Source organism: Chelonoidis abingdonii, chromosome 3 (assembly GCF_003597395.2).
Source record: "Chelonoidis abingdonii isolate Lonesome George chromosome 3, CheloAbing_2.0, whole genome shotgun sequence".
NCBI classification, from domain to species: domain Eukaryota; kingdom Metazoa; phylum Chordata; order Testudines; family Testudinidae; genus Chelonoidis; species Chelonoidis abingdonii.
Genome location: NC_133771.1, coordinates 33,145,991 through 33,169,661, shown reverse-complemented (window position 1 = coordinate 33,169,661; position 23,671 = coordinate 33,145,991). Strand labels below are relative to the sequence as shown.

The window sequence follows — 23,671 nt, the reverse complement described above, 5'->3', positions numbered from 1 at the left end:
GAATTTCTGTCACTGGAGCTTTTTAAGAACAGTGTAGACAAATATATTGGTCAGAGATAATGTAGATAATACTTAGTCCTGCTTCAGTGCAAGGGATTGGACTAGATGACCTTTCGAGGTCCCTTCCAATCATACATTTCTATGATTCTATTATTATCAGACTAAAATAGTATCCTAATGTGAATACTTTTTCATGTGTTTTTTTCTTCCTTTTTAAAACAACAAAAAACAATGGCATTTTAATCACACAAACCCTCTTCTCATCCCAGGATCTTTTCCTTCTATTAGTATTGAGAGTTATAAAATTGTATTAATATGGATTAACCATGTATTTGCAATCTAAGACTTTTTATGATTAACCAATGAGAAATGTATTAACAGCTATACATTGAGAATTACAATGCTGCCTCAGGGTTTCTTTCTGCAGACAGTAAATGGAGTAAGTGCTCAGCATTTCAAACAGACAAAGCAGACAAAAAGGATGGTGTTTTTCCCTACAAACAAGCCATCTTTAGCGCAATTCAAATACTGAAATGTTTTGATATTCTAATGCCAACAGCAATATGACATATTAGGCACAGTTACAAGATATAAAGCGTGTCAGTAAGAGAAATATATGCAGATATAAACCTTATTTGTTCTTATAAACAGCTATACAGCAACTTTCTAAATAACTGTTTATATTCTCCATTTAAATAACTTTAAATTTAAATAAAGAAATCCAATACTTACTTGTGCATATTTTCCACTCCTATTATGATCATGATATAGTAGGAAATTCCACTTTGTACAACAAAATGTAAGGCATACCTAGAAAAAATTATAATAGTCACTCCAGGTAATCATTTTTCATTATCAACAGTCTAGCACATATATATGTTTTCCTTACTTGAAATGAAAACAAAGTTAGATTTTTAATCCATCAGTAGTTGTTACACGTTTAAAAAGAAGATCTCCTTTAAATCTATTTTAAGGTAGGTAACTGAAAAACAAAAAAACCCACCAACTTTTACGCTTCACTATTTTCTTATAAAAGTATCTGTTTGAGAGCTTTTTGCATTCAAAGTATCAGGTCCCTTATCCACTCTCTTTTACAGAGGACCTTGACATCTTTAAATGATCTGAACAGTTGTCTCACACAAGCCTATAACCTGAGTGGAGCTCTCCCTTATCTGAGGAAGAGCATGCTGGGAGCTTGAGTTGTGAGAATTAGTCTTCGCACATCATACACAAACAGTAGACGGTGTAAGTAAAGTTCGCATTTTGCAGTTCACTTTTCACATAATGGCAAAATATGATAATTGACAGTTGTAGGGACTAATGTTCTGCTTATACAAAGAACAGGTACAGCATGGCAGCAACAATGTTTTCCTAGACCGGGGTCGGCAACTTTCCGCACACAGCCCATCACGGCAGCGGTTCCCAAACTTGATTTGCGACTGGTTCAGGGTAAGCCCCTGGCAGGCTGCAAGACACTTTGGTTACCTGAGCGTCTGCAGGTATGGCCACTCACAGCTCCCAGGTTCATCATTCCCGGCCAGTGGGAGCTGCGGGAAGCAGCACGGGCCAGGCCACTGCCATCAAGTTGTTTTATACTGGCAATCAAATCACCATCAGTTGGTGAAGATCCAGTGATGAAAACAGTTTTGACTATCTGTACATTTTCCTCATTGTTTTTACAAATAACATGGTGCTAGAAAGTCCTACTTCCCTGTTGAAAAATGACATTGGTAACAAATTTCCCACTTAAGTTTATTTTCTTAATAGTATTTGTGACACTATGCCCCATATTCTTCATAGAAATATGTTTATGATATGAATATGGCATAACAAAGATGCATTTTATGCAAGATGGGTCATGTGAGAGATCATTGGAAAGGTTATGATTTACTATGCATGTATCATTTCTGTATCTGAAGTTAGGAATATTAACTATGTATCAATTATAAAAGTGTTTACATCTGAGAAACACCCACCAGACAGAATGTAATCGGTCTGGATGGGCCATTAGGGAGAATGATAGGACTCTAAATACGCTAATCCCCCACCTTACTGAGAAGTTTCCTGGGATGCAGCTTTGACACTGCAGGGTCATGTGATCATGTCACCTGTTACTGGATTCCATTGGGGGAGGGGTGGGAGAATCCCACTGAGAGACAGATTCCCATCATATGTAAATCTTTTTTAAGGCACTGAAGTGAGGTAATCAGGGTTGGTTCTTTAATGAATCCCCACCCAAGATGACTGCTGGAAACACCTAAGACTGATCTCGGGAAGAGAAGAACTGGAACCAGGCTAGAAGGTGTCTGGCCCATGAAAAGAATATCTGGAATTCTAAGCTGTAGACAAGAAAAGTTTGTCTTCAAGAATCTCCACAACCTACTTAAAAATGACATTTAGGGTGAGAAATTACTACTTGTAGCCAGTAGTGCATTAAGTTTAGTTTACATGCTTGCTTTATTTGCTCAGTAATCTACTTGGATCTGTTTGCTATCCCTTATAATCACTTAAAATCTGTTCTTTGTAGTTAACAAACTTGGTTTATAGAAAACAAAAACAGTTTGTGCAATTCATAACTCGGAGAGTGGGGGCAAAAAGCTGTGCATATCTTCCTCCACACTGAGGGAAGGCATGATTTTCATGAGCTTACACAGTACAGATTTCTGTGCAGTGCAAGACAATACAATTTTGCACTCCAGAGAGGGGTGCACTTGAATGCTGGGCAATCCGCGAGCTGAGTCTTCCCACACAGAACTGATCTCAGTGTCTGTGTCCTTTTGCAACTGGGTTGGTCCTGTCTGTGTGTGTATTAGAGGAGGCCTGAGGGCCTGGCACAGCAAGACAGGGTGAGGGAACCCAAGCTGGTGGAACAGGCAGGCTCAGTGGTACCCCATTACATCAGGTGGCTCCCTCCATGTTTGATCGTCATTAGGCAGACTCTCTCTCCTTTTTGGGACCATCTTATCAAAAGAGATCAAATGGTTAAAATATTACTAATTTATTTGGAAATTTTCTTTCCCATACAAATACAGCCTAAAAATCAGCTGCTGTTGCTAGTCACCTTCAGCTCAATTATCACAGACATTTATAAGGCAAGTTTTCCTATAAATCTTGGGCATTTATTTCTTCCAAAAACTGCTTAGCCTTTTTGATATAAAAGCAGGTCCAATTCACGTGGATCTCCATTATTACAAAAAGATCCTTGCATCAGCAGGAGTTAGCCTATTAGAGATATAACAAGGTTAATATTCATATTGGCTTTGATTTAACACTGTTGCAACTTCTTTTTTAAGAAAGAAATGCTATACTAAATATTTTAAAAGTGTATTGTAAAGATGTTTTATCCACTTATCTGTCTTATTTTATGGCAATTAATACTAAGAAGGAAAAGCATTTCTTTTTAAAACAATCTAAAATTATCACTACTATTTTCTATTTCAAGTCCTTATTGGTTACAATGAATTTCATAACTATATTTTCTTTTTTAATTCAAAAGCTAAACATCAGGAACAAGATTATGTATCTTCAAGAAACCCAACAAATACGTTATTGTAAAAAGCACGCCTTGTGGTGGAATTGCAATCCATATTAGCAAGTTAACACTCAGTCTCTAAGAGTATTAATTCTTTTATACAAGAACAGAAAGGTAAGTATCTACTAGTAGTGCGACTGATCTTTGAGTCATATGCAATTCAATTATAATAGCATTCAAGTGAATAGAAAACTATAAACCTAAATATTTTAATTAACCCACTTTAGCTATGTGCTAGGTACACTCTAAGGGTGCTTCAATATTTACTTTCAAAGAGGACACTACGACCTTTCTCTGTACCCCAAATCACCATGCCAGTGTAATAAAGCTGATTTAAGACTCTGTGGAGTTTATTAATCAAGTACGTTCTTGGAGGATGGCAGATTCCAAACTGTTCCCTGCATTTGGAGGAGTTTCTGTGAGTGCAACTGGGGATTCAGGACAGAAAAAAGAAGGAGTTACTCTCTCTGGAGCTGGATTGATCATAAACTGCCATCTAATCAGACAACTGAATAGCTGGAGAGGAGGTTGGTAGATTTTATTGAAGTGAAATTTGAGAGTACTGGAATTGTATTCATTTTTCTTTTTGAGAGTCTTTGAATTTTAAACACTGTAGAAGATAATAGGCTACGGGTCTCTCTAATCTGTATATAGGTGATGACATAACCAAAGAGATTTTCTGTACTGTCTCCATTTGCAGGCAGGAATGATACCAAACTATTTGGACTAACAGAAAGGATCAAAGACAGAATAAAAACTGTTTTTTTTCTCCTAAATTAAGAGAGGACTGATGTTTTTGGCTAAGATGAGAGGCAGCAGAAATTTGTAAGCTAGCATGCTTAATAATTTCCATGGAAATACATGAAGTTATTTTATTCATATTTAACTACTGGAAACTATCAGAATATGCACAAGGCAAACCTCATATCCAGCATTTCAGACTGAAAATTATTTAAATTATTTATTATTTTCTAAAGCAAGAGATAATTACTTAGGACCACATTCAGTGAAGCTAAGTCAAAATCAATGACACCCTAATTCATCAGTCTGGATAAATTTTGACTGATATTATTGCCTAATTTTTATATTATTTCATTTCTCACCTGATTGCCAATGAAGTTCTGTACTTATTGTGTAGTTTTCTGTCTAACAGTACATTTTAGAAATCCAAATTTAGAAGGAACAATATATTTTCATTTATTCTGAAATACTCTTGTAACTTTTCCTCAAAGGAGAGGTGTGAATTATCTTTTTGTTATAAAAACACCACATCACTGCACTATATGTTTACCGTATTTGATAAAAGAAGAGTAAGTGTAGGGTTGCCAACTTTGGTTCGACAAATTCCTGGAGATTTCATAACAACATAATCTTTAATTCATGGAGACTCTGGGACAATTCTGGAGGGTTAGCAACCCTAAGTGTACGGCATAATCCACATTATGGAATATAGGTATAGAAGGGTACACCTTGCTAAGGAAGGAAAGGCAGTGTAAAAAAGGAGGAGGGGTTGCCTTATATACTAAAAATGCATTTACTTGGAGTTAGTTGAGATGGAAATAGGAGACAGACTTGTTGAAAGTCTCTGGGTAAAGATAAAAGAGGTAAAAAACAAGAGTGATGTCATGATAGGTGTCTACTACAGACCACCTAACCGGAAGAAGAGGTGGATAAGACTTTTTTTAAATAACTAACAAAATCTTCCAAAGCACAGGATTTGGTGGTGGTGGAGGACTTCAAACTATCCAGACATCTGTTGGAAAAATAACAGAGCATGGCACAGATTATCCAACAACTACTTGGAATGTATTGGAGACATTTTTTTTTATTTCAAAAGCTGGAGAAAGCTACTAGGGGAGAGGCTGTTTTAGATTTGATTTTGGCAAATAGGGAGGAACTGGCTGAGAATTTGAAAACGGAAGGCCACCTAGGTGAAAGTGATCATGAAATGGTAGAGTTCACAACTCTAAGGAATGGTAGGAGGGAAAACAGCCCAATAAAGATAATAGATTTTAAGAGGGCAGATTTTACCAAACTCAGGGAATTGTTAGGTAAGATTCCATAGGAAGCAATTCTTAGAGGAAAAACAGTTCAAGAGAGTTGGCAGTTTTTCAAAGAGACATTATTAAGGGCACAAGATCAAGCAATCCCACTGCGTAGGAAAGATAGCAAGTACGGCAAGAGACCATGCAGGCTTAACCAGGAGATCTTTAATGAGCTGAAACTCTAAAAAGAGTCTTAAAAAGTAGAAACTAGGTCAAATTACAAAGGATAAATATAAACAAACAACACAAGTATGTAGGGATAAAATTAGAAAGGCCAAGGTATAAAACAAGATTAAACTAGCTAGAGACATAAAGGGTAACAAAAAACAACACTCTACAAATACGTTAGAAGCAAGAGGAAGACCAAGGACAGGCTGTCAGTTCCAAGGCCCACTACTCAATAGGGGCAGGGAGGAAACAATAACAGAAAATGTGGAAAGGGCAGAAGTGCTAAATGACTTTTTTGTTCTGGTTTTCAAAAAAAGGTTAGTAGCAATTGGATGTCTAACATAGTGAATGCCAATGAAAATGAGGTAGGATCAGAGGCTAAAATAGAGAAAGAACAAGTTACAAATTACTTGGACAAGTTAGATGTCTTCAAGTCACCAGGGCCTGATGAAATGCATCCTAGAATACTCAAGGAGCTGACTGAGGACATATTTGAACCATTAGTGATTATCTTCGAAAAGTCATGGAAGACTGGAGAGATTCCAGAGGACAAATTGGAGATAGTCCAGAGAAGAGCAACAAAAATGATTAAAAAGTCTAGAAAACATGACCTATGAGGAAAGATTGAAAAAACTGGGTTTGTTTAGCCTGAAAAAGAGAAGACTGGGAGGGGACATGATAACAATTTTCAAGTACATAAAAGGTTGTTACAAGGAGGAGGGAGAAAAATTGTTTTCGTTAACCTCTGAGGATAGGACAAAAAGCAATGGGCATCAATTCAGCAAAGGCAGTTTAGATTGGACATTAGGAAAAACCTGTCAGAGCAATTAAGCACTGGAATAGATTGCATAGGATATACAGGAAGATCTTGGCAGACCGGTAAAGTGCGCAGACCACTACTGCTTACTGCTAATGTTAACCAAGCCAGCAGGCCATAACTGAGCCTATGCAGTAGCCTTAGCATGACCAAGTCAGAAGGGGAGGGCTTTGGGACTACCACAAAAGGATAGCTTGACCCAGAGTCCTTCCTGATAATATCTCTGTTGAAATTGCTGAGGTATATGTTTAAAGAAAAACAAGAAACTTATCCATATGTGCCCTCAGGAATTTGTCTATCAGAGGCCCAAGGCATGCAAACTCTGCAAAAACACAACTGGCTAATTGATAATCAGAGGGAATTCTCTTGCTTAACCTTTGAAATTGCTGGCTTAAGTTTTATTTGAGTGACGTGTTATTATAACACTTATGAATAAATAAGGGAAGAAAGTTTTGGGTAGTTGGATTCTTCAGGGACTCTTCTTCTGGACACATCTTGGGGAAAATCTCACTGGCAGACACAAGATTGGCCATCGGAAGGCTGCCGCTGTGCCACTCAAGAGCCACCCTAACTTCAGTATATATTGGGGGTTGAGGGTGTTTTATTAACCTGTGGCGGACATGTGTAAGTGCTTGACACTAAGTTATGTATAGCTTTAAGTGAGAGCACTCCTGTATTGTCCTGTTTGTGCCAGTCATCTATCGGTCAGACAGCCATGTCTCCATTGATTTATTTCCTGACACCATCTTGCACAGGAGTAAAGCTACCAAGAGCTTTGGGTTGAAAAAACCACAGGTAACAAGAGCATCTGTGGAATCTCCATCACCGGAGATTTTTAAGAGCAGGTTAGACAAATGCTTTTCAGGGGAGGTCTAGATAATACTTAGCCCTGCTGTAAGTGAAGGGGACTGGACTAGATTGCCTCTCAGGGTCCCTTCCAGACCGACACTTCCATGATTATGGGCGTGTGTATAAATAAACTGCAAACTTATACACATAAAACTGAAAGATAACATTAAGAATAAGCCTAACTTTCTGATTTCCTAAATCTATAAGCAATGTCTGCAGCAAGCATATATTCGGGTACCTGTGTGACTAAACTGAATATAGCGGCCAAAACTGTAGTTCAGAATTCAAGAACTATGCAAAGAGAAGGGGGAGGGGCATTAGCTCATCCTATCTTAATGTTTTTAAAACATTGCCAGAACATTTGAGTCAATTAAGAAAATGCCTTAGCCAATATATACCGGTGCCTAAAGAGAAAGTTGGACTAGCTGTTGTGCCACACATCAATTAAGCCAGCTCCCTCTTATTTATCCTGAACTAGCCTGATAAGTACTGAGCCACACTGCATGGAAACAGCTAGATTATACAGTCTGTAGTGTAATTTACATACATAAAAGTAAATGCATTTCTTGTATCGCCCCTACTGCTGTTCTCGCCAATTACACCTTGAGTATATACAACGGTCAAGAGTGTGGCAGAAGAACCTATACAGAATATCATATATTGAGATATTCTAACAGCAGTCACAATTTAATCTTAAAAGATACGCGCCAGAGTCCACCTTCCTTCCAGCCCTTCCTGGTGCCAGAGAAACACTCTATGGCAACAATTCTGTTCACCTCCCTTCTCCCATGGTATTCAGATCTGTATTCAGTATTCAACAAAAAACAATGCAAGCTAATTGATATTTTGAGATTAAGGAGTGGTATCTAGGCATGTGATTAATTTAGTATTGCCTCATAGCTAGGCTTAGATGTACTAGTTTTATTGATAAATATTGGTAAATATTGATTTCACTAAACACGTACGCACACACACACAAAAGTATGTCCATAAATGATAATCAAAATTTACAGGCAAGCAAAGTAAGAAAAATATAGCTTGAAAACGTATCAGAGTTTGATTTCAGGATACTTATTTTGCATACATTGACCTGTGATGTTGACAGTTTGCATTTTAACAGTTATAGAACTTTAACTTTTTTAATCTCAATGTCTGTCATTAAATAATTTCCTGCAATTGTGAAAATTTAAATCAACAGAAAAAATAGACACTGAAATTATCCATTGAAGCTATAAAAAAATTACTTTCTGCCACACCTACTCAGAGCAGTATGTTACACAAATTTGTCACAAGTTGTACAAATTTAGTTTTTATTTTAGCTCTTCCTCTCTGCTCCCAAAAACAGCTGCAAGATCCAATCCTTTGAAAAGATCTTCAGAGAATTAAATACTATGGCATTTAGAGTACTTTCCATCTCAGTTATATTGGATGGAGCATATATTACTACACAGAAAGTGTAGTAAATTTAACTGTAATAAACTTCAGCAGCACTAAATACCAAAATGTATGGAACAAAACACATGAAACGGTTGAAAAAGAAGATAAAATGCTACTTACCATCCAAAACAAAAAAGTGCAAGATAAAGGCCTAAAAGCGTGGCAACAACATGTCTTATAAATGAGCTAGTTTTGCTTGAATGAAGGTATGTTCGAAACCAAATAGCCGCAAGCAAGGCAAAGAGTTGGCACACTACGAAGTTAACCTGCAGAGAAAAGACAGTTGTTATTCTACACAAACATCATATACCTTGCTTCCAAATCAAAAACCTTACCAACAACACCCGCCCGCTAATGATAGGACCAAAAGTTCTAAAAACTAAGTACTATATTCTATACCACTGAATTACTGAAGCATCTCACAATTTTAAAGAATTAATCTTCGCACCACATTTCTAAGGTAGGAAAGTCTATTCTCATTTTACAGATGGAAAACTAAAAGGAACAGAGAGAGGCTGATTCATCAAGATTACAGAGGAAGTCTGTGACAGATCCAGAAACTGAACCAAAATAACATAAATCCCAGACCAGTGCCTTAAGCACAAAGCCATTCTTCCACTTCTACTTGGCTTTCTTTTTGAATTGGGATACCATTTTTAGAATGTTGCCTTTTTTTGTCTGAGACTAGAGCTGACCTTTGCTTCCATCAGGGCAGAGAACCTACTTTGATTGTCTGTCCTCAGATCTAAAAGAACCAGTTTAAGTTTTGGAGCTGAATAGAGGCACAGTGCTGTGCAACCAGACCGCTCCTTTTACTGTGCTGTCCTCACAGGCAAGTTGACTTATAATACAGGTGACCTGCCATTCTGCTATGGGTGAAATGATTAGGAAGGCGGCTTTACCACTGGAAACAGAAGTTACGTTCTGAGTCAGACTGATTGTGGCATGAAGAGTTTTCAAAGTCTTATGCCAAGGCTGTGATGAAGTGGTTCTCCTCCTCTAGCACAGCAATCACAGAGACTTGGCCTATGGACAGCCTGATAAACCTAGTTCTCTTTACTCAGAATAGAATGTTTCTCACAGTCACAAAGTTTCCATCTATTTTGCAGACCAGATTATTCCTATGATTATTCCAAATCTCTTTTTATATCAGATGAACACTTTCACGTTGGGGAGAACTGTGGTCTCTTCTCTATTTACATTTCCACACAAGTTATTCACTAGTTCTGTAGGTGTTTCGGTAGCTTCAACCTGCAACTGAAATGTGGATATGTGTCCCTCCTTTTCATAAAAATTGTTGAAGTTTACATTGATACACTGCTCTTACTGGCAGAGACTATTGTGCTTTCCTTCAAGAAAACATGGTATGGACATCAGACATGAGAAACCGTTAAGCCATTTCACTTATTGTTGATACTCTGGGTAGACAATTCCCAAAAAAGGAAGACTACAGAGTCCTCAAACTTCCTTAACGCCTTTCAATCTGCTCTAGTCTTGTTGCTAGACAATGTCCTGGTGACATACAAAGATAGGGTACTGCTGAATGCATGGAGACACTCAGTGGCAGAGTCCAGGAAAGCATTAAGTGAGCGCAATGAGAAGAGGCAGGATGCAATGCTGAGGCTAAAGGGGGAGCTGCAGGAAAGCCAACAAGAGCACAGACCGCCCCTGCATCCACTGTACAACTCCCTGCCCTTTTCCCCAAGTTCCATATCCTCCTCACCCAGATGCCCAAGAACACTGGAGGGTGGGAGGGAGGCTCCGGGAACTCAGCCACTGCACTCCAGAGACTGGTCCAAGCAACAGAAGGCTGTCATTCACACAGTTTTGATTTGTAGTGTGGCTATAATAAGCAATGTGGCCTTGTCCTTCACTCCTCCCCTACCCCACCTGGAACACCTTATCAGTTATCTCCCTTTTTTAAAAAAAAAATTAGTAAAGAAAGAATGCATGGTTTCAAAACAATAGTGACTTTATTTCCTTTGCCAGCTGTGAACAAAGGGGGAAGGTTGGTTGCCTTACAAGGAGTTAGAATCAACAAAGGGGGCGGGTTTGCATCAAGGAGAAATACACACAATTGTCACACCGCAGGCTGGCCAGTCACGAAACTGGTTTTCAAAGCCTCTCTGATGTGAAGTGCACCTAGCTGTGCTCTTCTAATCACCCTGGTGTCTGGCTCCTCATAATCAGACACCAGGCGATTTGCTTCAACCTCCCACCCCACCATAAACGTCTCCTTCTTACTCTCACAGATATTATGGAGCACACAGCAAGCAGTAATAACAATGGGAATATTGGTTGTGCTGAGGTCTAACCTAGTCAACAAAGAGCGCCAGCAAGCTTTTAAATATCCAAAGGCCCATTCTACTACCATTCTGCACTTGCTCAGCCTATAGCTGAACTGCTCCTTACTACTGTCCAGGTCAGGGGTCGGCAATCTTTCAGAAGTGGTTTGCCGAGTCTTCATTTATTCATTCTAATTTAAGGTTTCGCGTGCTGGTAATACATTTTAACATTTTTAGAAGGTCTCTTTCTATAAGTCTATAATATATAATTAAACTATTGTTGTATATAAAGTAAAATAAGTTTTTTATAAATGTTTAGAAGCTTCATTAAATTAAATTAAAAATGCAGAGCCCCTGGACCGGTTGGCTCAGGAACCTGAGCAGTGTGAAGTGCCACTCAAAATCAGCTCACGTGCCATCTCGGTCACGGGCATGCCATAGGGTTGCCTACCCCTGGTCCAGGGTGTACAGTAGACAGTATGCTTCAATGAGCCATGGGAGCAAGGGGGTAAGCTGGCCGTCTCCAAGGATAACTATTGGCATTTCAACATCCCCAACAGTAATTTTCTGGTCTGGGAAGTAAGTCCCTTCTTGCAGCTGCTCAAACAGCCCAGAGTTCCTAAAGATGCAACGGTCATGCAGCTTTCCCGGCCATCCCACGCTGATGTCGGTGAAACATCCCTTGTGATCCACCAGTGCTTGCAGCACCATTGAGAAGTACCCCTTGTGGTTTATGTACTGGTTGGCAAGGTGGCCCGGTGCCAAGATAGGGATATGCGTTCCATCTATCAATCCACCACAGTTAGGGAAACCCATTGCAGCAAAGCCATCCACTATGACCTGCACATTTCCCAGACTCACTACCTTTGATAGCAGAACGTCAGTGATTGCTTTGGCTACTTGAATCACAGCAGTATCCACAGTAGATTTGCCCACTTCAAATTGATTCCCGACTGACCGGTAGCAGTCAGACATTGCACGCTTCCACGGTGCTATCGCCACTCGCTTCACAACTGTCAGGGCAGCTCTCATCTTGGTATTCCTGCGCTTCAGGGCAGGGGAAAGCAACTCACAGAGTTCCTGGAAAGTGGCCTTACGCAACCAAAAGTTTCACAGCCACTGGGAATCATCCCATCCCTGCAACACTATACAGTCCCACCAGTCTGTGCTTGTTTGCCGGGCCCAGAATCGGCGTTTCACAGTATCAACCAGACCCACTGCCACCATGACGTCCCAATTGCCACAGCCCATGCTTTCAGGAACATCTGTGTTCATATCCTCATCACAATCTTCCTCATGCTGCCATCTCTTAGCCAGGTTCTGCACATACTGCTTCCCACAGTGCACTGCTCCATGAGTCAATGCTAGCCACAGCAGTGAGGACACACTCCACTGACTTAATGCACTTAGTGGGGACCGTCACAGCCCTAAAAGCCTATGCTCAAACATGGCGTCTGAATGGCCAATTGTCGGTCAAAAGGTCACATTGGTACCATGTGCAACACCATAGTGCGATGTACAACATTATAGTGCCATGTGCATTTTCCTGCTCTTTTTCCCTGGTCATCTAAGGGTCATACTAGTGCCGTGTGCAAAAATACCAGTGTGCCTGTTCTTGAACCTTTTGTCAGTCAAAAGGTCAAGTTGGTGCTGTGTGCAGAAGCATAGGGCTGTGTGCAAAAGTAGTGTGCCAGGTGCAGCTCCCATTGACGTAGAGGGCACCAGCTCGGAACCTGGTTGGTGAAGGAGCTAGGGACCAATCAGACGCTGACAGAAGTATGAGCCTTTGAATAAAACCATGTCTCGCGCCAAGATCTGCAGGAGTATCCGCATGTTAGCTGGAAGGCCTGGATCCCCCTTCCAGCTAGAAGGGTCTCCTGTGTATTTTGCCGGCTCGTGTCATGTCATTATAGATTATTTCCCACCAATTCGTCATAGCCTTGGTGTCTGTACTGCGGGTCAGCTGCGCCTGGAGTGTGTTATATGCATTCTAATTGCTGTAAATACTCTGTCTGCTTAGCTTCTTCCTTTTTCCCCTCTTTTACTTGGTACCAAGTTATGCATATAGTATATGAAAATTAAATTGTTGTATTAATTGCTATTGTGGTTAATTGTTGTATTTTATAGTACTTGGTTAATGTGTGCACAGTTTATTTAGTTTTTTGTGTATCTGTTCTTGATTTTAGTAAGCAGTTAATTATAGATTGTTTGATTTCTTGTTGTTGGATGTAAATAGATTGTTTCAAGTTGTGTAAATATTCTCGTTCTAATAGTATTGTTAGTAAGTAAAAGCGCTCCTCCCCAGCCCAAGTTGCAACTTATCCCCCATCAATAAACAGCCATGTGGTTTTGAACTTTCAATCTGTCACGTTTTGATTTTCCTCACTCGATCAAAAAACTTGAACCTGTGATGGTCTCGGACAGGGACATACATAATCGACTGTATAAAACAGATTTCTAAAAACTGACTTCTATAAAATCGACCTAGTTTCATAGTGTAAACATACCCTTAGATTACAAGCTCTCTTGGGCAGAGACTGTGTTTTCAAGATACTTGTAGTTAATTATAGCATGTCTATGTTAAAAAGAATCTTAAGTTTGCAAAATCCAGCACTTAAAAGTTAGGAAATGTAAGAATTAAGACTGTCTATGCAACCTTAATTCACCCTTCTTGGACATACACATTATGATATTGTCTTTACACAACTGAATACTCCTTTTCCCCCCTCCACAGAACCTCTGCCTCATTCAGTGAACAGTTACTTTATTCACTGTTTCTTCCTTCTCGTTCTGTATGTGATCTCAGGCCTTACTTAAACACACATCACTCTACCCTCATTTCCATGGAGTTCTCACCAGACTATTTGAGTGCTGCAAAAACAATGAATTCACCATCATAACACTTCTGTAAAATTAGGTGATACTACCCCAATTTTACAGACTGGCATCTGAAGTACAGAGTAATTAAGACCAAAGTGTCTACTAATTTTGGGTGCCCAACTTGAGACACCTAGGGCCTGATTTTTTCAGAATACTTAGGATTTTTATTACCATTTTATATCTCAAAGCACAGTTCCAAATGTTGCAGTTATGAGCATTCAGCACTTCTGAAAATCTGGCCGCAGGTGTCTCATGTCGGGCATCCAGAAAAAAAGGAACATCATTAGTGGCCGACTGTGAATGTTTTGGTTTAAGTGGCATGCCCAGATCACTTAAGTACTCTGGCATAGGCAATGATAAATCCACTTCACTGCTCTAAAAAGTGAAGTGATCGTGTAATTAAAGACTACATCATAATGCATGCACTCAAGATAGCCGAATAAAATTTGCACAGGCAACCTTTATTCTAGCACCCTCTGACTTCTGAGTGCTTGACTTAAAAAAAATATATTCTTTTAATACATTTCTTTTTTATTAAAAACCCAGAACTTCTGTCATGTGGAACCATACTGAGATACAGACACACACAACTTAGGTCATTAGCAGGCTTCTGACCGTTCGATCTACAGAACAAAACTCTACCATTTGAACTAATGAATAACTAGTAACATTGCTATTACCTTCAATGTGCACTAGGCACTAGAGCAATAGTTTTCAACCTTTTTTTCATTTCCAGACCCCTAAAAATATAAAATGGAGGTGTGGACCCCTTTGGAAATCTTAGTTTGTGGCTCCCCAGGGGTCCATGGACCACAGGTTGAAAAACACTGTTCTATGGTAACAATAATCTTTCAGGGACTCCTTAGACACAGTCTGTGGGCCATAGGTTTAAAACCACTGCACTAGAGGGATGTGAGAATTTGACAGTCAGTTCCTATATCCCTCTGCTTTTAGCAAGTGAGACTCAGCACTCCTGGATTCAATTCCAGATTCTGGAGGGAGTGTTAGACACTTCTGTCCCTGTATACCCAACCTGTCTGTCTGCCTTTCCTTCTATCCTCCACTGCACTTCCCGGCTCCTGCCCTCCAGAACCTCTGCAGCTACTCCCTCCCTCCACCTCACACATCCAAGCTCCTGCCCTCCTCTGCCAGTTCCCCTTGCATTCCCCAGACACCCCCTGACTGCTGGCCCCCTCTCCTTACTCCTATCCATACCACCATTTGGGTCCTGTAACACCCCAATTCCTCACTCATTTCATTTTCATTCCAGTCAGGCTACTCCTCCTCCATGCTCCATGGGTACCAGCATCAAGAGCGCTGAGAGCACAGGAGATAGTTTCCCTGCTTTCCATTTCAGTGACCATTATCACAGAAACCCTTGACTGCCAGGAGAAGCAACTGCAGAATTGTTGCTCAGGCCCTGTATTCCCACACTGGTATATGCTCCATTATTCTGTGGGAATGACCCATATGCACCCCAGCTGATACATAGGAGCTATGTGGGGATACAGTATGCTCAGTAAAGACTATCTTTGGAGAATTTAGCTGTCAAACTAATAAGGCTCTATGAGAATCTGAGCATAGAAATTTTTTAAATGGGTGCCAGTAACTTGGCCAAATTTGAGTGGATTTAAAAAATAAAACAAAAATAAACTACACAGATATCAAAAGGCACAACCCAGACACCTTGGTGACCTCTTGCTTTTACTCCACCCCCACCAGGCCATGAAATTTTGAGTTCCACTTCAAGGTATGGACAAACTCTAGTGCCTCAATGAAACAGTTGCAGATTTACACACACATACACACACACACACACACACACACACACACTAGCCATTTTAGCTCAAAAATTCTGGAAATAAAAAAATCTGCCTGAGGTCAACATCCAGCATGGAATGATTAAAGTTTGGCAAGGTTATAAGCAACTAAAACAGGGTCTTGTATTGGGAAGCAACATGCAACCCTAACTATAGGCAGCACTAACATCTGCCTCTATAATTATAGTAGCACTTAGAGGTCCCAACAGATATTAAAGGTTCTATTGTGCAAGACAGTGTACATACTAGAATTAATCGCAGTTAACTCACGCTATTAACTCAAATAAATTAATCACAATAAAACAATTAATCAACTTTTATCACAGTTTTAATTGCACTGTTAAAGAGAATACCAGTTGAAATTTATTAAATATTTTGGATGTTTTTCCTACATTTTCATATATATTGTATTCTGTGTTGTAATTGAAATCAAACTGTATATTATATTACAAATATTTGCACTGTAAAAATTATAAAAGAAATAGTATTTTTCAATTCATACAAAGTACAGTAGTGCAATCTCTTTGTCGTGAAAGTGCAATTTACAAATGTAGATTTTTTTTTTGTTATATAACGGCACTCAAAAACAAAACAATGTAAAACTTCAGCACCTACAAATCCACGCAGTTCTACTTCTTATTCAGCCAAACGCTAAGACAAACAAGTTTGTTTACAGGAGACAATGCAGGCTCTAAAATTTTACATTGTTTTATTTTGAATGCAGTTTTTTGGTACCTAATTCTACATTTGTAAGTTCAACTTTCACAATAGAGAGATTGCACTACAGTACTTGTATTAGGTGAACTGAAAAATACTAATTCTTTTGTTTTTTTTACAGTGCAAATACTTGTAATCAAAAATAAACAAAGTGAGCACTGGTACACTTTTTATCCTGTGTTGTAATTAAAATCAGTATATTTGAAAATGTAGAAACCATCCAAACTATTTAAATAACGGTATTCTATTATTGTTTAACAGTGCGATTAATCGTGCGACTAATTGCGATTAATTTTTTTAATCGCTTGGCAGCCCTAGTACAGACACATAATAAAAGACAGTCGCCCCACTAAAAGAAAACTTACAATCACAAAGCTAAGTGTTTAGTACATTTATGGTTACTGAATAAGTGAGCACACACTAAGAGGTACTTTAACTGTATCACACACACACACACACACACACACACACACACACACACACACACACACACACACACACACACACACACACACACACACACACAGTTTTCGGTGCAGAGTTGGAAGCATCCCCAATCTAATTTAGAATCACATTTTTGTGGTAAATGGAACCCTAAAAAGTGAAATGCTGATTTACAGTTTGTTAGATCTACCAAATGTTTCTACGCCAGCAAACTTGTCTTGCTATAGGATACATTGAGGTTATATAAAAATCAATGTGCCATTTGCATAAATTGTAGGAGGTTTAGTATAAAAGTCTAATAGAACATTTAGTTTCATTTATGTCATATCTAATTTTTTGTTTATTCTTAATGAAGAATATGAAGATTCTTATCAATTAAACATTATGATTCTTGAGGAAGCATTCACTTTTAACATAAAGCCTAGGAGAACAAGAAAAAAAGGGCAGATTTTGTCACCATCTAGAAAGAATTTCTGGAAAAAATTTTGAGTTCAGTTAAAAGTCTCCACACATCCTCCAACAAACTAGACCCTTATCAATCCAAGAAGGAATAGCTACATTTCTATGTGTTAAAGAACCAATAAGGAAGAAAGTCTTATAATTATTATAACAAAGATGGAGGAGAATTAAGTACTTTGTATTTAATTTTTTCATTTAACTAAAGCCTTGTCTACACTACAAAATTAAGTTGACCTAAGTCGACGTACAGCCACTGGAGTAATTACTGCGGTGGTTCATGTCCACACTACGGCCCTTCAGCCGGTGGTTTGCGTCCTCACCAGGAGCACTTCCTCCAACTTAAGTGTGGGGTACTGACAACTGGAGCCCACCGCTTCCTGTCTCGGGGCTGACAGCCTGAGCAGAGTGGCCAGACTCCAGACAGGCAACATACATAACGCAGTGCCTACACTGACACTGCATCGGCCTAACTATATCGACCTAAGCACCACACCTCTTGCAGAGGTGAAGTTATTAGGTTGGTGTAGTGGGCAACTTACATCAATGGGAGCAACATTGTAGTGTAGACACTTACAGAGCTAGGTTGACGTAAGTTGCCTTACATCGTGTAGACCAACCCTAAGAGTTTGGGCTCATTATCTTTTCAACAGCAGCTGTACAGTCTGCGTGAAGCCAGGAGTTACTAGAAACCCCTTCAATCTCCCACACTACTTCATAATGGAGGAATCACCATAGGGACATCTGCCCAATTGAAATAAAATAAAATAAAGTACATTTACTTGTACATATGGTTGTTAATTGGATGGCACAGATTAAGTGTCCAAGACTGTACAGGGCACATTTCACTAAGGACCTGCAATGTCACAGCAGCAAAACTGTAGTTAATAGCTTGGCAGCAAACAGCAGAAAAAACTGTTACTAACCTTTCCTAACTGTTGTTCTTCGAGAGGTGTTGCTCATGTCCATTTCACATTAGGTGTGTGCACGTTGTGTGCACTGTTGCCGGAGATTTCTCCTTCAGTGGTATCCATTGGACTAGCTCTAGTGCCCTCTGGTGCTGGGTATTTATGTGGAGTGCCGCTGGCCATGCACACTCCCTTGATATCTCTTTTGTGGATCATAGAATCATAGAATATTAGGGTTGGAAGGGACCTCGGGAGGTCAGCTAGTCCAACCCCCTGCTCAAAGCAGGACCAATCCCCAACTAAATCATTTGGGGAGATGTTAAATTAATTCCTCTCACACTTCCACCCCTTCCATTTATTTCTATCTTTATATATATTTCTATTTCTGGGTTTTTAAAGAAAAGAAAAAAAAAAAGAGTCTTTGCAACAACTTTGTGTACAGCCTTTTTGGCTTAAGGAAAGAAACCCAATCAATAGTATACCTTCTAAAAATGCTTTCCCACAATTAAGCCATTGTTGCCAAACACTTTTTCTTAAAAATGAACTAAGTTCTCACAAACCCAAACCCCACAACCTGCAAAAGCTATTTAATATCTCAAATCATTAACAACGATATATCCCTGCTTGGAGCCTGCCTTTCCTCTCAGTAAACTTGATCGAGACATGCCCCACAATACTTATCAGCTGCCATGATATCAAAACAACTTTTCTGAAGCAGCTGGTGAAGAATTACATGGCACGCACATGGCCATTAAAAGGAAGGAGGCATTAAGCCATTTGTAGAGCAAGCAGTCTTTCTGAAGAAAGCCATTGAATTCTTCAAGCAAAAGTTTCCAGTGATGTAAACTCTAAAACTATTTAATTAATGGCATCATACTTGGTGACGCTACAAATAACAAAAACTGCCAAGCCTCATTATAATTAGTGAAACATTGACTATCTTTACTCTCAAATATCAGCGTTAGATTGGGATCTATTCCTGTCAGCTAAGTCAATGCAAGTTTCCTCTCCAATGAAGTAGTCAGTTGATGAATTCATGACATGGCTGCTGCTATTTGTGAACAGCTGCTTAGAAATCAGGAGAACTACTAGTTTTCCACAGAACAGGATAAAACCACAAGTGTGTCTTATTCCACTCAACATTTTACATTATTCCAGAATGAGTTTGAAGGAGTCATACATGAGGCCTGCTTGACAGAACATGCTATCGGAAAAAAGATATTTGAAGCTTTATAACAATCGGTTCTTGAAGAAAGGTGTCTGCAGTCACAGTATTGGTATTCAAACCCACTGTGTAAATCAGCAGTCCTTCTTCCAAAATAGAATTCATTGGATTTAATGTGGCAAATTTTTAAATCATGTGGTCAAGCTCAGAGATGAAGCAAGGATTTTCCTCTCTGTCCTTGCAGAATACTTCACTGATCATGACAGGCTTGCTCTGAAAGCTTCTCTCCAAGGATGAAGTACATGGTGGCTTAGGTTCTCAATCTGGAGGGTCACAAACAGATGCCAGTGGGTTGCAAATACCCTGCCTTTCCTAGGTTATGGGGGTGCAGGTGTGAAAGAGATTGAACCAAGTATTTAGACTAAGTTATTTGGAGAAAAAGATCATCTTGCCAGGTGTGTCTCACACACACACACAAACACACACACACCCCGATTTCAGTTTTGGTTTGGAGGCCCTACTTTAGTGATAAAATAAAAATACTAGCTTCTTAAAGATCTGCAGTCACCACTAGTCTTGCTCAACTTTACCAAGACTGGCAGCAGCTTCTTTTGTCCAACTAATAATAAATCCTATCATTTTAAAATAAATTTGTTGGCAGTCATGAGGACCACTAGCCAATCTCATTCACATTCTTAATGTTTCTTTTCCAGTATTTGCTGATTTTAGTCCAAAACAACATACAGAAAAGACAGACAGACAATTTGTAAACTACATTTCTATTTCTGTTTAACTTTTTCAATTTTTGGCAAATAATTATTTAAGTATGCTGGGAACAAGTAATGAAGAATACAATCTAGGCACTAATAATCTGGTTTGTGCAATAAATTAGCATCAAATCCAATGAGCCTTTTAAATAGGGCTTACTAAGTCTTTATTCAAACTCAGTGCAAGGAAAGAAAACAATGTGTCATTTTGAGCAAAAGTAGGTTTATACATTTTCAGAATGAGAACAAGCCAATATTCAGACTCGTCGAGGCAGATGAGATTCAAGCAAAAGGTAATAACTCTGATCAGTAAGCCAATCTGTCAGTGACTCAGCATCATTGGTTCTCAGCAATCATATGTGGCTCCATACAGCTACCTGTGCACAGGAACAGCCAAACCCTAGGAAACCAATTTGGTTTAAAAGTGGAATTGGAGTAAGAATGCTAATGCTTTTTAAAAAAACAATAAGACAGAAGAAATACATGACCTATGGTAGTGCTTTTTCTGAAAGGAAACTGGTTTGGCCAGTTAAGGGCTGAGTAACTCAGATTGCAAATGAAAAGTATTTACATCTTCAATACACAAACGACTCCGGGTTCAAATGGTCAAGGATGCATTTCCAAGCAAGGTAATTTAACTATTGAATTCACAGTGATAAATGCGTTGCGTCACCTACATAAACAAGTTATGGAATTTCACTGAGAAACAATATACTGAAAATTGTTATTTACATTGTGATCAGAGTAGTCAAATGGCCAGGGAAACAATGATGTATTTCTTAACATATCATTCACTATTAGGCCTTAGAGATGTTAACTTATAGTAATTGAAAGACATGGTTTTTTTAAGATTCCTTAATACTGTGACACAAATGAACATTCTAGTACAAAAGCCTAACCCAAACTCAGTCTGATAGTCAAGAGTGTGATACAAAGAAACAAAGAACAACTTTGAGGGTATGTCTACAAAGTAACTGGAACCATGCTTTCCAGGGCAGGATAGACAGATTACTCCTGGGGGAATTCTGTGCTACTACGCAAATCCAGAATTCATGTGCTGAGCAGATTTTTTTTCCCCCCACAGAAAATAACTTCTACTGGAAAGTTGCTGCAGTTATGCATTTTACTCACCAGGCATCACTGTGGCACTAGAACAGAGCAAACATTCCCAAGCCAGCCCCAGCTGCTGATATGTAAAAGAAGGCAGCATCCTGCCAGTGAGGCCAGGTCAGGAAGCTGGGGTTATGGGAGACAGTGTGGGGCACATGGGGCTGCTGGGGGGGTTTATAAGGGCTATTGAGGAAGGACAGACAGTGGCAGAGGCTGAATGGGAGTGGAGGTGCAGGGCAACATAGGAATGGGCGAGGGGTGCAGGGCCAAATGGGGACAGGGAATGGGGATGGGAGCGCGTTGGCTGAGTGGGGGTGCAGGGCCACGTGGAGACGGGGTGGCTGAGTAGGTGCACAGTGACAGATAGGGTGTCTGAGTGGGGATGCAGGGACACATGGGGACAGGTGGCAGATAAGCCTGACTGAATAGCAATCCCTAACAATCCCACTCCACTCCCCAAAAAAACTTGTTACATACTTCTCCCACCCACAGCCAACAACCCTCAAGTTCACACCCAGGCTCCTTGCCAGCAATTACTTCCCTCTCCTCAGCTCGTCCATTACCCTTGACTCCTCCAAGCCTTTGCACTCTTTCCGAATTATGAGGAAATACAGTTCTGTATTGTAGTTTAAATAAATTATTACTCAGAGTTCTGTATTAATATGCCTAGTAAAGAATCTATTTGTCAAACACCATTCCCTGAATCTTTTTCATTGTCTGTATTATAACGGAACATGCTTGCTGACAGGTATTTTTAAATAAATTACCAAAATAATTGAAACTGGTGTGATTGTATTGTGTTATTTGACAAATAAAATACAAAATTTTAAAATACTATGTGCTCAATTTTTTATTTTTTTGGCACAGTAAAAATTGCAATGGGTGTGTAACCTGAGCCACTGTGGCCACAGACAAGTACATGTACTCAGGGGATCAGAAAGGCTCGTACTTGGGTGGCCAGCTTAAGCCAATGCCACCACAGCCATACTGCTATTTTAGTGTGCTAGCTCAAGTAGAGCTAGCACGTCTGTTTACTGGCTCTGGAAAGCAGCTTCCCAGCTGATATGCAGACATACCCAAAGCGACTGTAAGGACAGCAAAATTTTAAAACTTCTTTTTTCAAAGTAGTATGAATCTGTCTGGAAAGAAAAAACTGTACTTACATAATTTTTAATTAACATTCACTGCTTTTTTTTCCATTTTATCTTTGCTTAGCAGCCTCTATATTAGGATTCTTTAAGCAACTGATTAATATCACTTAAACCATTTGCAAACACTTTTCTACCTGGTTTTTTGGCAGGCACGGCAATGAGGAGGGATAACAAGTAGTAATAATTGCTAAGTCAGCACCCAAATACACCAAAAGAACATGAGATATATAGAAATAAAACTTCCAAGCGCACACCCCCAGTTGTCACCTACTACCTCACACTGGAACCGATATGGGGTATCAAACTACAACCTATATTTAATGGCGACCCTATCCTGAAAGAAATCTTTCCTAACCCCCACTTCTGGCCTTCAAAACAACCCTCCAACCTCTCCACTCTCATTATCAGAAGCAAGCTCTCCACAGACCAGGACACATCAACTCAACTGGGAGTGAAGCGGACAGGGGGCTGCAGACAGTGGAGTTTGACAGAGAGAGGCCTACGATGGTTAGGAAGACCCGCAACACCTGTGCCAGAACTGCTTCTGTTTCCTCCACCTGCACCTGTAGCCAGACAGAGAGCCTGAGCGTGGTTGCTTCTACCCAGGTGTGGTGTGGTGTGGTGTGGTTTGGTTTTGCAGAGACTGTGATTTGCAGTTCCCACTTAGTGACATCCAGGTTAGGGGGACCATCCAATGCGAAAGGTGCCTGCTGGTGAAATATCTCAGGCAGCAGGTGGGTGAGTTACAGGAGGAAGTGGCTTGGTTGAGGAGCATCCAAATCCACAAAAAATTCCTGGACAGTGGCCATGTGGAGACAGCTGAGGTAGCTGTCCCAGTACACAGGACTGCTGACACACCACTGGTGGAGGAGGAGATGCTTCAGGGTGGACACTAGCAGCTGGTTACTTCTGGCAGCAGGCAGTGCACCACCCCTGCCCCGAACCCTCCCGCCGTGGTAATAGATAACCTTCTTGATACAGGAGAGAAGGAATCACCTCTTACAGTAGAGAAGGAGAAGCCTCGTACCCCTAAGGCTGGGAGGAGTCTGCTGCAACCACTGCAAATAGGTAACGTAGGGTAGTGGAGGTCAGATATTCTCTTCTGAGGGGGATGGAGGCG

At 39.8% G+C, this 23,671-nt stretch overlaps 1 protein-coding gene across 2 annotated transcripts in view; it reads right to left on the bottom strand.

The window, feature by feature from the left end:
* The window catches only part of MBOAT2 (membrane bound glycerophospholipid O-acyltransferase 2), a 240,890-nt gene that overhangs the window by 193,089 nt on the left and 24,130 nt on the right, over positions 1 to 23,671 (bottom strand). The window contains exons 2-3 of one of the 2 annotated variants that reach the window (XM_032795186.2): positions 8,969 to 9,114; positions 733 to 810 (exon numbers count right to left, since the gene is read on the bottom strand). In XM_032795186.2, coding sequence (XP_032651077.1) covers positions 733 to 810; positions 8,969 to 9,114 — 224 coding nt within the window. Of the gene's footprint in view, positions 1 to 732; positions 812 to 8,968; positions 9,115 to 23,671 lie in introns of those variants that run through there. The other variant, XM_075063689.1, reaches the window with a different exon arrangement.